The sequence below is a fragment of the Zootoca vivipara genome, chromosome 6 (genome assembly GCF_963506605.1).
Source record: "Zootoca vivipara chromosome 6, rZooViv1.1, whole genome shotgun sequence".
In the NCBI taxonomy this organism is placed as follows: domain Eukaryota; kingdom Metazoa; phylum Chordata; class Lepidosauria; order Squamata; family Lacertidae; genus Zootoca; species Zootoca vivipara.
Genome location: NC_083281.1, coordinates 77,847,488 through 77,863,150, shown reverse-complemented (window position 1 = coordinate 77,863,150; position 15,663 = coordinate 77,847,488). Strand labels below are relative to the sequence as shown.

Genomic DNA, 15,663 nt, shown 5'->3' with positions numbered 1-15,663 from the left:
CTGGAAGCTCAGAGACAAAATGGCTATGCTTAAAAAATGGTTTCCAGATTTTGTGAGTGGATGAGATGGCGGGTTTTTTTGGGGGGGGGGGTGCTCCACACCGCCTTGTTGGTTTGAAGTGGATATGTGCTTGTTTTGAGTTGTTTGCACTCTGTCTGTGCAGGATGACAATTCCTCTGGACACAATCTTGGATTTGTTGCGCTCTTGAGGGGTCGGATCTGCAAGCTGGTGTGTCGCGAGTCAGGTGAGCCAGTTCCATACTTGGCAGCCAACCCTTGTAGCTTCTGCACAAGTCTGCGCTGGAAGTGATGAGTCCAGAAACTAGTGCTTCAAAGATGGGGCAACCACCCTGGAGGGAGCCCGGTAAAAAGTCCGAGACTGTGCAGCTATAAGAGAAAATTATAATGTGTTAGAGGAGCAACACCATGGTTTTCTGTGCTGGCAGGCATGGCCTCAGCAACAGGGCTATATAGTTCAGTGGTAGAGTCCCTGGGGGGGGGGTTCAATCCCCAACATTTCCAGGTACTAGGGCTGGGCAGTGTACGGTTTTCAGCATCTAAGTATACTAATATATCACGATACAGTGGTGCCTCGCTAGATGAATGCCCTGTAAGACGAATTTTATGCTATATGAAATAGGTTTTGCGATTGGAGGTTGCCTCGCAAGACGATGAGGTTTTCTATGGCCGCCACTTCGTCTTGCGAAGTGTGGCCATAAAAACCTCTGATCGCAAAACCTAGCGAAAGGGGCATTCGTCTAGCAAAAGGGGAACCAGCTGTAGCAAGGGAAGAAGGCAAAGGGAGATCAGCTGAGAGGCACTGACAGCTGTCACCGCCTCTCAGCTGATCTTCCTTTGCCTCCTTCTTGCACTGCAGCTGGTTCCCCTTTGTGTTCCGCTGATCTCTGCCGGTGAGGGGCAACCGGTAGAGACCAGCGGAACACAAAGGGCTGTAGTGCGGGAAGAAGGGGGGGAGTGCAGGAAGAAGGGGGGGAGAAGTAACGGATCCGTTCCCCCACTTCTCCCCCCACCGCCACGCACACCCGGGAGCTGAGGATGGGGCTTTGGAGAAGCGCTGCGCCTCTCTGAAGCCCCGTCCGATGTCGGCTGTGTGCCAGGCGGCGGTGGGAGAAGTGGAGGAGCCGCTTCTCCCGCCGCCGCCTGGCACACAGCTGCTTGCCTCGGCAGCCGCCGTCTGTGTGCCAGGCGGCAGCAGGAGAAGCCCCCTACGATCCCCTCTGTTTGACAGGCGGGATGGGGGGGAGCGGAGGATCAGCGGGTGCTGCTTGAGGAAGGCAGGCAGGCACATGGCAACAGCCCGTGGAAGCTCCGGGGCTGTTGCCATCTCCCTGCCTGCTTCCCCGAGCTGAAGCACCCGTGATCCGGAGCAGAAGCGCGCCAGTGCGGGAACGTTTTCGCTGGCTGCCTTCCCGAAGCCAAGGGGAAGGCAGCCGGCAAAACACCCCCGCATCGGCCCCGTCACCCGGAGCAGAAGCGCGCCGGTGTGGGGACTTTTTGCCGGCTGCCGAAAGCCCCGCTTTCCCCTCACCCCGCCCGACACAGCGCAGATCAGAGGAGGATTCTCCTCCGATCCACGCTGTGTCGGGCGGGGGGAAGCTGTCGGCGGCAGGGGGAGAAAGGGCTGCTTTCTCTTCCTTCGTTCCTCTTCCCCCCCCCAACAGAGCCCGCATCTGACGGGTGTTCCGAAGCCCTGTCAAATGCCGGCTCTGTCGGGGGAGGCAGTGGCACACACCTCTCTTGGCTCGGGGGAGGCAGGCAGGCAAGAGAACAAGCGCCTGCCTGCCTTCCCCGAGCCAAGAGAGCAAGTACCGCTGCCGCCGCCAGGCCCCCGAAGCCCATAGGAATGCATTAATTGACTTTTAATGCATTCCTATGGGAAACGGTGCCTCGCTACACAAAATTTTCGTAGGACGAATTGAGTCCTGGAACGAATTAATTTCGTCTAGCGAGGCACCACTGTATCTGGCTACTTTTTCCTTCCCGCCTTAGGGGAGGAAGAAGCAGCCAGATACAGCACCCAGCCCTTTGGCTGAAGAAGCCCCTTTATCATATAGCTCTGGCTCTCACAAGCTGTGAGGAGGGGCAGGAAGGTGCCCACCTCCCAGCTGAGCAGCCGGTCTTTTCCCTCCCAGTTGGGCACTTTGAAGGAAAGACTGGTCGCTCCCTTTGCTTGCTTGTGGGAGGCCAGGGTTGATGCAGCTTGTTCCCAGCACCCAGCGTGTGGAGGGAACAAGCTACTGTACTAAGGCAAGCGGGAGCAGGGGCTCCCTCAAAGGCACCTGCCTGCTTTTGCTCAGGGGAGGAAAGATGCAGCCTGTCCAATGGCGCTCAAGCCCACGGAACCTGTTGGGCTCTATTCACAGGGCTCCCCTCCGCCTTCCCATGGGTGGGCAACCTCTTTCTCCTGAGAGAAAGTCGGCAGGGCAGCTGAGAGCTGCGCAAACACTCTGTTTGCACAGCAGCCTCGGGCACCACCACTGTACAGGTGGGTGGAATCTTTATACCACTCTGCTGAAGGGTTTGCAGCTGCCCGTGCCCCTCAGTGAGCAGATGAATGAAGCCCCCACCGGTTCTGTGGGGGCTTGACCAGCCAAGAAGCAGGCTTCCTTTAACTGGCCACCTGCTCAGTTGATCAAGCCTTCCCCTCCTGCATGCTGGGGGCTTTGTTAAACTGCTCCCCAGAGGCGCAGACAGTGATGCCTCCTCAGTGGAGCAGTTTAAAGAAGCTGCCTGCCGGCTCAATGAGGACCAGTCCTGGGTGATGTATCGATATACCATATTTTTCACTCTATAGGGTGCACCGGACCATAGGGCACACTTCGTTTTTACAGGAGGAAAACCAGATTTCTGGTTTTCCTCCTCTAAAAGGCTGGGAGGGGGGCGCTGGAGGGGAAGCGGAGGAGGCAGCAGCCGCGGAGGGACCAATCCAGCGAAGGGAGCAGGGGAGGAGGGGCAGCCTGGTAGCGATGCTACCGGGCTTTTCCTGCCTCCCCCAACCCTGCAGACACCGGCGAAAACCACGCTGCCCCCGTCTTGCCGGCGGTGGCATCAGCACCCCGAAGGGAGCGCGCTGATGCTGCTGCCGGCTCTGACAGGGGCAACCACGCTGCCCACCGTTCTAGCGAGAGCCGGCGGTGGCATCAGCGCTCTGAAGGGTGCGCGCTGATGCTGTTGCTGACTCTGGCAGGGGTAATCACGCTGCTGCCCCCCCACAGCCGGTTTCTTGCTGCGTGCAGCTCTGGCTTGGAGGGCTGTAAGCAGTGGATAAGTGGCTCTGGGTCAGCCCACTTTACAGCTGTGAAGCGAGAGGACAGAGAGTCGCTTGGGTACCATACCCACTGCGCACAGCTCCCACTTTGCTTGAGCGAGAGCCAAGTGCAGTGGGCACCCTTCGCTCCATAGGACGCAGGGACATTTTCCCTTGCTTTCTGGGAGGACAAAATGCGTCCTATGGAGCGAAAAATTCAGTATCACCCAGGCCTACCAAGTATAGATGGAAGAGATCTCTTAGCCTGAAACCCTGCAGACCAGCCTTTCTTTGGGTCTTCAGTTGCTGTTGGACTACAGTTCTCATTATCCCTCAGCACTGACCCTGCTAGCCAAGGGTGGTGGGTGTTGTAGCCTATCATCATCTGGGAACCCAAGGTTGATGTAGACCAGGCATCCCCAAACTTCGGCCCTCCAGATGTTTTGGACTACAATTCCCATCTTCCCCGACCACTGGTCCTAGTAGCTGGGGATCATGGGAGTTGTAGGCCAAAACATCTGGCGGGCCGCAGTTTGGGGATGCCTGATGTAGACCATATGGAACTAGGTGGGCCCATGGTCTGATTTGGTCCAAGGCTGCATCCTATGTTCCTAGCTCTGATGCCCCTCTCTCCCCACATCAGCCAGCTCTGAGCTCACATATATCTATATATAAAACAACTCACATTGTTCCGGTTGTCGTCTCGTGTGGGTTAGCAGCTGTGGTAGGCCACCTAAAAGTGAAGACGTGTTAGTTTTGCTGTGTCCCTTCATCTATCTGTCATATTCATTTCATCGCATTTCTATCTCACCTTTTTTCTGCTCGGAGCTCAGGGTGGTGTGCATGCCTCTCATATTTGATCCCCAGGACAACACTGTGCTCTAGTTGGGATTTAAACCCTGGTCCCCCAGGTCCTAGTCTGACACTTGTAAGTGTGGGCATGACCTAGGTCTTAAATCATACTGGGATGATGCCTGAGGACTCCCAGTTTGCTCCTTCCTTCCATGACTATGGTAAGAAAGCACAACCAGGGATCCTGATTTCCACCCACCCAAACAAAACGAGTAAAAGCTAAGCCTATAGAGACTAGACAGTGCTTTTCTTCTGGGGGGGGGAAAGGTGCTGGTACCCTTGAGTATCCCTCCCCCAAAAAACCACTAGGTTAAGATGGATCACAGCTTATTTGGGTGAAACAAACAATGCTCCTCTGTTTCACTGCCTTGATTCATCACTTGTCTTGGTTGAAAAGCATCCCAGGTGGGAGGCGGCTCTTAGGGGTGGCACTGCTGAGTAGAAAGGAGGCCACTATCTCCCTGCCTCTGTTTCCCTCCCAAATCTTCCCATGAAAAGAACAAGGGAGGGACTTTCATAATATGGCACCCTGAGTGAGGACAAAATTTGGTATCAACCTCAAAATTATTATTATTATTATTTTCACACAGAGGTGATGGAACTGAGTTCCTGTGAGTTTCCCCTTTAAAAAGCCCTGCTCTCCCTCTCTCTCACACACAAAACAACCCCCACATTTTCTTTCTTTCTATCTCTGGTACCAAGAGAAGCCTTTTCCAGTAAGTGAGAGAGAAATTGAGGGAGGGCAAGCCTCTCAGCATGTCATGGCAGCACCTCCTTCTCCCCATTTGGGGTCCGAGGTGGATTCCTACAGGGGCTGGCTTTCAAAACTCAGCTCACGTCTGTGTGTTTTGCACTCCCTAGGGGCTCAGACAACCATTACATGTAATGACAGACCAGTACAATTATTATAGAGAGAGGGATACCTACACAAACTTGTCTCCGTCTTTCTATGTATGCACACAATGGATTTGTATAAAGTGCAAGTGCTGCAGCCTTTTTTGGACTTGACTACTTTATTCTGCAGGTGGTGAGGAAATGCTGGTGAGGAAATGATCTCCTTGAATATGACCACCTAACATGGGTATATTTGTGTGTGTGTGTCTGATTTTATATGTAGCTGTGTACTATATATTTTGGAAAGTTGTTTATTGTAACCAAATATTGCATGATATATCAAGAAACACATTTTCACCTTTGTTTGGATAGAATTGGATGCCATTTTGTATTTGCCAGACTTAAACCTTTCAAAACCTCAATGATACTTTTAGTTTCTTACAACCAACACTGGCCATTCCCCCCTACCGTGTGCTTATACAGTGGTGCCTCACAAGACTCGTTCCATGAGTCTATTCGCTTTGCAAAAAATTCGTCTTGCGAATTGCGGTTTCCCATAGGAATGCATTGAAATTTCTTTTATTGCCCATAGGAACGCATTAATTAAATTTCAATGCATTCCTATGGGAAACCGCGATTCGCAAGACAATTTTTTCACAAAACGAATTCGTCTTGCAAGTCACCATCAGATCGCAAGACGAATTTGTCTTGCGAAAAACTCGTCTTGCGAGGTACCACTGTATATATAATCACACACACACATCACACTGAAAGTAAAAAAAAACAAACCCACATTGTCAGTTGTAAAGATTCTCCCTCATTTCCCTCACCTGGTTGAGGAACAGTATTATGGAAGCAGGTCATTCCCTACTAGCAGCTGAACAGTGGAATGATGGAGGCCAAAGCAGGCTGCTGCACATAGATAAACTCAAAATAGTCCAGGATTTCTTAAGACAGTGGCCAATTTGGCCCCCTTACCTTCTCGACACATTGCCCCCATGTAACCATTCAGGCAAACGCAGCGGCCGTTCTGGGCATTGCAGTAAGCGTTGGTCATGGAGCACTCGCACGTCAGAGCACAATCGGGGCCAAATTTCTTCAGTGGGCAATCTGAGTTAACAAGAGGAACAAGTCAAATCACAGATGGTGCAATGCTAGGAAGGCATCTCACCCGGGGGGAGCTAAGCTTCTGCCGCACACATTTAAAACACAAAAATGTCCCGAGACTGGGAGGCCTTGACTCAGCAGAGGAGGTAATCCCATAGCAACAGGGTCCCCTGGAATCTTAAGTGCAATGTATGGCAGAGGTGAGGAACCCAGGACCGCATGTGGCCTAGAGGGTCACATTTGACCCACTTGCTAAAGCTGGCTCCCCGCCCTTAGCATAAGATGGGCAGATTTCCATCAGTCCAAGGCAAGACACTTAAGGGAGCAGAACCTGGTGGTTAACCTTGGGGGGGGGATCCTGAATAGCTCGGTTGGTTAGAGCATGATGCTGGTAATGCCAAGGCTTCAGGTTCAATTCCCTTATGGGACAGCTGCATTGCAGGGGGTTGGACTGGGAGCATCTCTTAGTGGTAAAGAGGAAGAGCTAAAGCTGTGCAGTCCCATAGAAATGGAAGAAATTTCAGGGCCTTAGGGGATGGGGTCAGGCACTGTCTCTCTGAGAACCTCATGACTGATGAGCCAAGAATTTTTTTAAAAGCAACCAAAAGGGCCATAGCTCAGTGGTAGAGCATCTGCTTTGCATGCAGAAAAGGCCCCATGTTCAATCCCTGGTGGCTCCAGGTAGATTCAGGGAAAGCTCCTGCCTGAAATTCTGGAGTGCCACTGCCAATCAGTGCAGACATTACTGAGCTAGATAGACCCGATGCTCTGACTCAGGTGGCTTCCTAAGTCCCCCACCTTCACACTCTTACTAGTGCAGAAAAGCGAGCACTGCTGCAACAGCCAAAACAGCTGGTTACTCCTGCAAGCTGCTGATTAATATAACTTCGGGGCTGCAGGGGCAATTTCCAGGTACACTTCCATGTACAAAAAGCTCCTAGAGGCCGGCAGGTATCGGATCGCCTAGTGCAAGGGTGGCCAACTCCCAAAAGATTGCGATCTACTCACAGAGTTTAAAACTGGCAGTGATCTACCCCCTTTTTGGGGTTCAGGTCAAAGTTGTTGAGCTTTTTTTAGGGGAGCCATAGTTGTTGAGCTGCTTTGGGGGGAGCCACTGATCTACTACAGACGTCCTGTGATCTACCGGTAGATCGCGATCTACCTGTTGGACATGCCTGGCCTAGTGCACCTGCGTCCCTGAAGGCCACGAAGTGTTCAGGTGTGGAAGACTAGCAGGCAGCTCAGAGTCTCCAACTTGCTGCAACTGAAAGGGGCCTATTTGCATTGCTGGCCCAGCCGGATGGAAGCCAGTCCACTCCTGCCCTCGACACGGTGTGACTTGTTTCTTTGTAAAGATTATACACAGCCACGTACTCACCCACGTCGCACTTGGCACCCGTTTTCCCAGGAGGACAGAGGCAGCGGCCGCTGGTCGCCTCGCACGGAGCGTTCCCCTCACAGTCGCACCGATGTCGACACTTGTCTCCATATGTCCCCACGTCACACGCTGTGGCCACGAAAGAGATATCCATTCTTACTAAGGGTAGGCAAATTGGTCCGTTTCATTCCCCGCCTCCGCCCCCATTTCTCATCTTTCCAGTATGCTCAGTTCTCCATATTTCTGCAGCAGTTTTCAATTATTATTATTATTTTTCAAATCCTTCTTTACAGTCTCCCCCCCCCCCCCCCGGGATGTTTTAAATAGAGCAGACAACATACGCATTTTCCGGAGTTGCTTTCAAACGCAAACTATGTTTCTGACATGTAAGGATATTATGCGCCCTTAGAATGTAAATTACTGCTGCTATGCTATCTGAAGGATGTTTATCCTGGAAGATGAGCAAGACATAAGTAATCAACCATTTAACTGCTGTAAAGATTATTATAACTTAAAACTGGGGCAGGGGGTGTATGTATCTCCTACTAAACGAGAATGGTTTGAAAAAATCTGGTCTATAGTAATCAAATTATCTTAATACACATATACCAACCTAATAGGTTCTTGGGGAAATGGGTTTCCTTCGTAATGTTTCTGAATAGTAATTTTAATGATCCTGTTGAACCTTGTGCTGCTTTCAACTTGTTCTAATTTTATGGTGTTATGGGTATATGTATTTATTTACTTTACTGGCTCTGATGTAATCTCACAAAAATTAATCCAAATTTCAGCGTACATTTCCCCAAACATACACATCCTTTCGAGCAGCTTCCCCTAAAATAATGTCATTTTCACTAATGCACGCATTTCTTTACACACTTTCTCCTAACGCAGAGTTTTGTACACCTTGCTTAGTTGAAGAAGAGCATCACAAAATTCAGAGGCATCGAATTTCGAAGGACAGCCCAAGTTTCAGTATGAATACTGCTTCAGGCAGTGTGCTAAAGTGCGGACCGAACCAAATCTCTGCCACATCACTGTTACAGCCATAGGGCAAGAGAATGATATCCTTTCAACAAGAGCTTCCCTTCAAGCCAAGGAAGTCAAAATTAAAATGAGAGTACCGCCCCACTGACAGTTAAAGAAACAGATGGAATGGCTCAGACCTGGGTGGAATGGCTCACTATCCTCCTAAATAGTATATATAGCAGGAGTTGAGAACCTTTTTGGCCAAGTGGGCCAGATATTTCTCTCTCCCACAGCCCAACTTGGCAGGTGGGTTTTCCCCGACGTCCTGTCAAAGTTGCCCTATGCAGTTGGGCAGAGACACTGCCCAAACAGGTCTGCAATCCCCCCTCAACATCAGCTGATATGAAGGAAACTCAATCCTGCTTTCTGCAGCCACTTTTCCTTTCCGGAAAGTTCCATACCTTTCTGACACTGGTTGCCGTAGAAACCTGGGGCGCATACACATTCCCCTGTCGTCGGGTCACACGTGGCTCCGTTCTGACAGTCGCATATCTCCTGGCAACCAACTCCATGAAATCCAGCTGGGCAAGCTAAGGGAAATGGAAAGCCATTGGGAATCTAATTGGAAACATCCACATAAAAAGAGTACCAAGAGATATTTGGGGACGGGGGATTCCATTTGGCTTCTTGCAGCTGGCGACCCACTTAACCAAAGAGCACTAAACAGCCCTTGGATTTGGATTCATTGCATTGCCCTTTGCCAACTCACCATCGTTCAGGTCCATCAATTTCACATGTTCAGCCTGCCATTATCAAAATAAACAAGGGTGTTGTTGTTTTTCCGCCCCAGCCCCCAAATGCCACCATTTTGCCACCACTGTTTTGGGCAGTAAAACTGAGGTTGCATACAAGGTGATTTTTAAGGGAGTGGGTGAAATTTAAAGGTGGGATTCCTCCTCAAAACCCCTATGTGATGATGGACTTCAGGGGGCATTGACATCCACAAATATTTCCCAGGGCAGCAGCATCAACCCCTTTCTCCCCTGTGCTTCTAAGTTCAAGCTGAAATTTATCCCACATTGTAATTTGAGAGCACGACTAGCTTTTCTGACTTGGCTGAAACTTCAAATGGAGAGGCCACTGGGTTGATTGATTGAACCTGGGACCTTCTGCAGATGCTCTGCCACAGAGCTGCGGCCACACCCTATTTCTGGAGACAAGAGCAGCTCTTGTCTAACCATCCTAAGCTTGGCCTAACCTTGCAATAGATTTCCGGAGCAACAGGAGTGGCCACACTTACTGTGTTGGCAAAGATCTCCATAGTGCCCTTTCCCGCAGCGGCAGGCTCCCGACACCGGGTCGCAGGTCATGTTATTTTGGCAGGTGCAGCTCAGCTGACAGTCGGCTCCGTATCTCCCTGGCGGACATCCTGCGGGGGAAGACGGTGTCTCAGTTTATCACACTGCTCGTAAAGAGGTGGTCTCGTTCAAGCTCAAGCAGGCCAAAATCAAGATTTATAATCAAGCAGGTTCCAAGAGATCCTGCTTTGTTTCAAACATAAGCATTTTTTTTTTCTGGGGGAAATTACGCAAGATCTCAATTAAGAAAACAGTATGCCAATTGGAGAACATCTGTGACTGACATCACACATATCTAATGGTAGGAGAAAAACAGTCATCATGGGCTTACTCCCCGCCCCTTTTACTCTCATAAAAAAGGAAGCTGGCTGATGCAGATCTTTAAGCCATCTAGCTCAGTACTGTCTACACTGACTGGCAGCAGCTCTCCACGATACCTGGCAATGTGGTGGATTGAATCCTAGACCTTCTGCATGCAAGGCAGAATGGAATGGATTCTCTCTAGAATATCCTTTTGAAATTGTTTCAGAGCATCACCCATCTTAGTACAAAATAAAAAAAAATTCCTTCATGCACACGAAAGCTCATACCAAAATAAAAACTTAGTTGGTCTTTAAGGTGCTGCTGAAGGAATTTTTTTATTTTGTTTCGACTCAGACCAACACGGCTACCTACCTGTAACTACATCTTAGTACAGTTCTCTCAGTGGCCAAGCAAATACCCTAAAGTATTGCTTTATACCCAGCCAGATGGGTGGGATATAAATAATAAAATTATTATTCAAACTAGGGTCCCCAGCTGTTGTTGGACTACAGCCCCCATCATCCCTGACCGCTGGTCCTGTTAGCTAAGGATGGTGGGAGTTTTAGTCCAACAACAACTGGGGACCCAGCTTGAGATACGCTGCCCTAGTGGAAAGCTTGAAAACAGGACCTGAATGCAAAAGCTTTCTCCCCTAGCCCAGTATTCAGAAGCATGCAGCCTCAGACATTGGAGATGGCGCATAGCCATTATGACTAGTGGCCAATTGTAGCCCTGGCCTCCATTAATTTGTCTAATGCACTTTTAAAAATCACCCAAGGAGATTACGATAAATAAAAACAGTTTGGTCTACTGGATCGGACCAAAGGCACATTTAATCCAGCCAACCAGGACCTAAACCAAACTCAATTGTCAGGAGACGTGCCAATGAGTTTAACTTCCGTGCATCAAAATTCACTCTCTAAAACATTTGAAACCCCCACCTCCACGTTCATGACCTGCAAATGTGGTTGGAAAACGAAGGTGGGTTTTGTTTTGTTTTAGCACAGCAGCTCTAGTGAAATTCCAGCAGTCTGGACCGCAGCCAAGCTGCGGGGGAAGGCAGAAGGATCAATTGCACCTTTGTAGCAAGAGGGAATAGGAGCCGCATATGCAGAATTACCCAATTCGCAAAACTTCCCCATCCACCCGAGCCCACACAGGCAGGAGCCGTTGGTCGCGAGGCAGATCCCCCCATTTCGGCAGGCACACGTCTGCTTGCAGCCGGCTCCGTGGTGGTTCCCTGGACAGCCTGGTGGCGAAGAAGAGAGCGAGAGATGGTGGTTGGGGATAGCCAGGGTCAGACACCTATTTCTGTTGACGGAGCAGTGTGATGACAGGACATGAAGCCAGCCCTGTTGGGACTGGGCCAAAGGACAAAGTTCAGCATCCTGCTTTCCACAGTGGCCAATCAGAGCATAGAAAGCATCAGCCCTCCCCAAAATGGTAGGGTCAGACTAAGAGTCCATTCTAGTCCACAATCCTTTTTGCAGTGGCCAAAACCAGGTGCCTCTGGGAAGCCCACAAGCAGGACATGAGTGTGCAACAGTACTCTCACCAACTTCAGTGAGTAATTTATTATTATTATTATTATTATTATTATTATTATTATTATTATTACCTGCCTTTCACCCCAAGGTCACAGGGTGAGTTACAGCTATTAAAACACAAAATTCAAAACCAGTTTAAAGCACAAAAACAGTTTAAAGCAAATTAAAATTGCAGAAGAAAGATGGGGTCCTAAAAATATGCATCTCAAGTGTCAAAAAACAGGATAAAGAAGTGTCCCTATTTTCCAGGAACAGTCCTGGATTTACAGAAGCTGTCCCACTTTCTGATTTGATCCAGGAATGTCCCGCTTTTCCTTGGGATGTCCCTATTATCATCGGAGAAATGTTGGAGAGTATGTTATGAATGAGCCCAAAACTTGTTGGATGGGAGATTCACAGCTTAGAGCAGGCATCCCCAAACTTCGGCCCTCCAGATGTTTTAGACTACAATTCCCATCATCCCTGACCACTGGTCCTGTTAGCTAGGGATCATGGGAGTTGTAGGCCAAAACATCTGGAGGGCCGCAGTTTGGGGATGCCTGGATTAGAGACTGCCACAGAGAAGGCCATGATCCGGAGCATTATGCTCACAGGACTCTTGGACAAAATGACACTTTACATTAATGGCAGGCAGTGGGGGTGAAGTTCAGGCCTGGAGGCAAATATTGTCTTCTAACTGGCTCTCAAAACTCTTCCAAGCTACACCGCACCCGTCACTGGCCCTGCACTGCACCACTAGAGTTTTTGCCTGGCTGGACTTTGTCGCTGAACTCCGATGACACTTCTTCCTTGCCTGGGTGGAGGACAGCAAGGTGCATGTGAAACTAGCGTACAAAAGAGAAAATTCTCTTCCATCGTCCGCCCACACATTTGCATCTGGCGCCACCCACCATGGGCATGCAGCCCCCAGGACGTTGCCTAGAAAGGGAGCATGGCCCTGGGATGAAAACCACCTGCTCCCCCTGCTGCAAACACTTACCATGCTCACAGTTGGGGCCAGTTTTTCCCGGTGGGCAAAGGCAGAGGCCTGTCGCATGATGGCAGGTGGCGGTGTTGCCACAGGAACACACTAGGGCACAGTCCGCACCGTAGCGACCGGGTGGGCATGCTATGGAGGTGGGGGGGGGAGAAAGAGCAACAAATAAAGGTCTCATTTACAGCAGAGTCTTCTTAGTGTTTACTCCCAAAAGCACATCTCCGTAATCAAGGCTGCAACCCTACGGTAAGGAATAGCAACCCCATTTCACAGATTGGAAGGTGGGGAGGGGAAGTTATTTTCCACCAGTGATGTTTCCTGATACAGAGAAAGTTCTGGAAAGGAGAAGCTGACCCCTTTATTAAAGGGGCCTTTATTAAAGCTGACCCCTTTATTAGGCCTTTATTAAAAAGAAAGGCACAGGCTGGGTTCATTCCAACAACCCTTAGTATGTTACCAACTTTCAGTCTGCACTTAAAAACTGGGTTGTCTCCAATAAAGTGACAGGTTTGTTGCATTTTCCTGATGGTTCCCTAACTGTTAACTTCTGTATTATATTTGAGCTTGCACATGATGCAAAAGCCACTTTAAGAAATATGGCAGAACAGAGTGCAAGTTTAGTACTCATTTCCATATTATTGTCAAATGGATTTTTTTTTGGGGGGGAGCAAAGAACACATAAATGAGTGCTAAACTTGTGCTATATTCTGATCTTTTATAAAACAAAGGACTTTACCAGCTTCTGTCATTTTTACGACAAAAAATTTAAAATGTGATATTTTGGTTCAGGGTTACGTCACCTTAAAAAAAAACAGCCTGTGTAAATTTCATGATGATATTTCAAATATTTGATTTTTCGGCTCAGCCTTTCGCCACTCAATATATAAGAAGCGGCTGCATTACATACAACCCATTCCAATCCACTCACCAGTACCACAGTCGGCACCAATATAACCAGCTGGGCATTGGCATGTTCCCGTGGTGGTCACACATTGCCCCCCGTTCTTGCACTTGCACTGCCTCTCACAATTTGGACCGTAATGCCCAGAGGGGCATCCTGGGTAAACAAACAAACCATGAAAAGTTTACAAGATTCAAAATAAGCCTTTAGGCTTGCACTGCCAAAGCAGAACATTTTGCTCATGTCAAACCAAATTCCATTGCCACAGAAGGGGGACTGACTTGTTTTTGCCATCGTGCAGCGATTCTATCGACAGCATCCGGAGATTCCAGCCAGGAGGGGTTGTGGCTGTGTTGCAAAGCACCTGTTTTGCACACCAATTCCCCCCCCCAAGGTTCAATTCCACCATTCTCCAGGTAGTGGGTGGGAACCCTGCTTGAAACCCTGCAGATAATACTGAGCTAGATGCAGGGGTGGAAATTTGGTCATCTTTCATAATATGGTGCCCTGCAGAGGGCCAAAATTTGGCGCCCCAAAATGGATCTTCTCAATTTGGTCCCCCCTCAGATTGGTGCCCTGTGTGGGGGAACCCCTTGCACTGCCCTAAATCTGGCACTGCTGGAGGGACCAATGATCTTAGTATAAGGCAGCTTCCTATGTTCCTATGCTCTTGTAAAGGTAAAGGTACCCCTGACCATTAAGTCCAGTCATGGACGACTGGGGTTGCGGCGCTCATCTCACTCTATAGGCCAAGGGAGGAGGCGTTTGTCCGCAGACAGCTTCCGGGTCATGTGGCCAGCATGACTAAGCAGCTTCTGGCGAACCAGAGCAGCACACGGAAATGCCGTTTACCTTCCTGCCGGAGCGGTACCTATTTATCTACTTGCACTTTGAGGTGCTTTCGAACTGCTAGGTTGGCAGGAGCTGGGACAGAACAACAGGAGCTCACCCATCGTGGGGATTCGAACAGTCGACCTTCTGATCGGCAAGCCCTAGGCTCTGTGGTGACAGCTATTCAGAGATCAGCTGTGCACTCGTCACCCTAAATCTTTTGAGTTGAACTGTCCTCTGCTCCCTTCTGCATCCTCTATACATTCTTTGTGTGTGTGTGTGTGTGTGTGTGTGTGTAAATGTACTAGAGAGCAAGTGTGGTGTAGTGGTTAGGACCTGGGAGTCCAGAGTTCAAATCCCTCACTCAGCCATAAAGCTCCCTGGGTGACTTTGAGCTACTTAGTCTCTCTCAGCCTAGCCTACCTCACAGGGGTGTTATGAAGATTAAATGGGGAAAGAAAGAACCATGTATATACCACCTTGGGCTCCTTGGGGCAGAGGCGAGATACAAATGCAATACATCCTATCTCGCAGAATGTGGAGACGTCCAAAATCCGAAAGGCACTGATATTCTAATCTATATGAAGTCACCCGAATGGTGTGAATTCCATCAGCTTACTTAAAACTGCAGACCAAACAATGTTATCTCCCATTCCCTGCGATGTAAGCAAACCCCGCTGCAAATAATTCAGAGCAAACTCACTTTGTCGGCAATTGCTGCCGTGGTAACCGGGTGCGCAGATACAGTCTCCTGTCACTGGGTGGCAGTCATGGTTCACTCCAGGACACTGGCAAATCCGAGCGCAGTTCATTCCGAAGGTCCCAGGGAGACAGGCTGAAGGGCAGGGGGCATGGAGGAAGAAAGGGTAGGAATGAGCTGGGATGGCGAAGGTTGCGTCCAGATCTCTTTTGGAGCCCAACAAATTTGGTGGTGCAGAGATTCCATAGCAAGGTTTTCCATGAGGTGGCTGACTCCTGTTTTCTGTTCTTCCGTAATGGAATTGAAAGCTGAGCAGATGCTGTATCTTATTTTTTGACATGCGAGGGCACTGAATCGCAACTTTCACAGAAAGGATTTGCGAACATTTGCTTTTTATTGCCTGTGGCCCCACCGCCGCCACCACCACTCTTCCAAAGGTTCCCTAGGAGGAACTGTGACCCTCAGATTGAAAATAGTTTCTCCACCCTGGCTTAGACCCAGATTAGTGTGCCCTCAACCCAGGCAAGGTCTGCAAACTCCTTTCACCTGCTCCTCCCCCTGAGCCTTACGGGGCATTTGATGGCCTCATCACTGTGCTGTGACCAACATTTCTGCAGAATGTGTTAATATCAAAGGCTG

The 15,663-nt window shown here is 49.5% G+C and overlaps 2 protein-coding genes and 1 non-coding gene across 7 annotated transcripts in view; 2 read left to right on the top strand and 1 right to left on the bottom strand.

Moving 5' to 3' along the window:
* The window catches only part of ARHGEF16 (Rho guanine nucleotide exchange factor 16), a 40,546-nt gene extending 39,761 nt beyond the window's left edge, over positions 1-785 (top strand). For 2 of the 4 annotated variants that reach the window (XR_009557811.1, XR_009557810.1), the window contains exon 17: positions 164-784. The gene's annotated coding sequence lies outside the window, so the exon portion shown is untranslated. Of the gene's footprint in view, positions 1-163 lie in introns of all 4 variants that reach the window. The other 2 variants (XR_009557812.1, XR_004692887.2) reach the window with 2 other exon arrangements.
* MEGF6 (multiple EGF like domains 6) overlaps positions 84-15,663 on the bottom strand; it is a 199,826-nt gene continuing 184,246 nt past the window's right edge. For both annotated transcript variants that reach the window (XM_060276165.1, XM_060276164.1), the window contains 10 exons: positions 15,028-15,159; positions 13,521-13,649; positions 12,596-12,724; positions 11,190-11,318; positions 9,709-9,837; positions 8,870-8,998; positions 7,440-7,568; positions 5,933-6,064; positions 3,954-4,001; positions 84-387 (listed from right to left, as the gene is read on the bottom strand). In XM_060276165.1, the coding sequence (XP_060132148.1) occupies positions 323-387; positions 3,954-4,001; positions 5,933-6,064; positions 7,440-7,568; positions 8,870-8,998; positions 9,709-9,837; positions 11,190-11,318; positions 12,596-12,724; positions 13,521-13,649; positions 15,028-15,159 (1,151 nt within the window). In that variant the 3' untranslated portion in view covers positions 84-322. The remainder of the gene's footprint in view (positions 388-3,953; positions 4,002-5,932; positions 6,065-7,439; positions 7,569-8,869; positions 8,999-9,708; positions 9,838-11,189; positions 11,319-12,595; positions 12,725-13,520; positions 13,650-15,027; positions 15,160-15,663) is intronic.
* On the top strand, positions 6,668-6,741 carry TRNAA-UGC (transfer RNA alanine (anticodon UGC)). Its single transcript has one exon. It is a non-coding gene; the product is annotated as a tRNA-Ala (tRNA).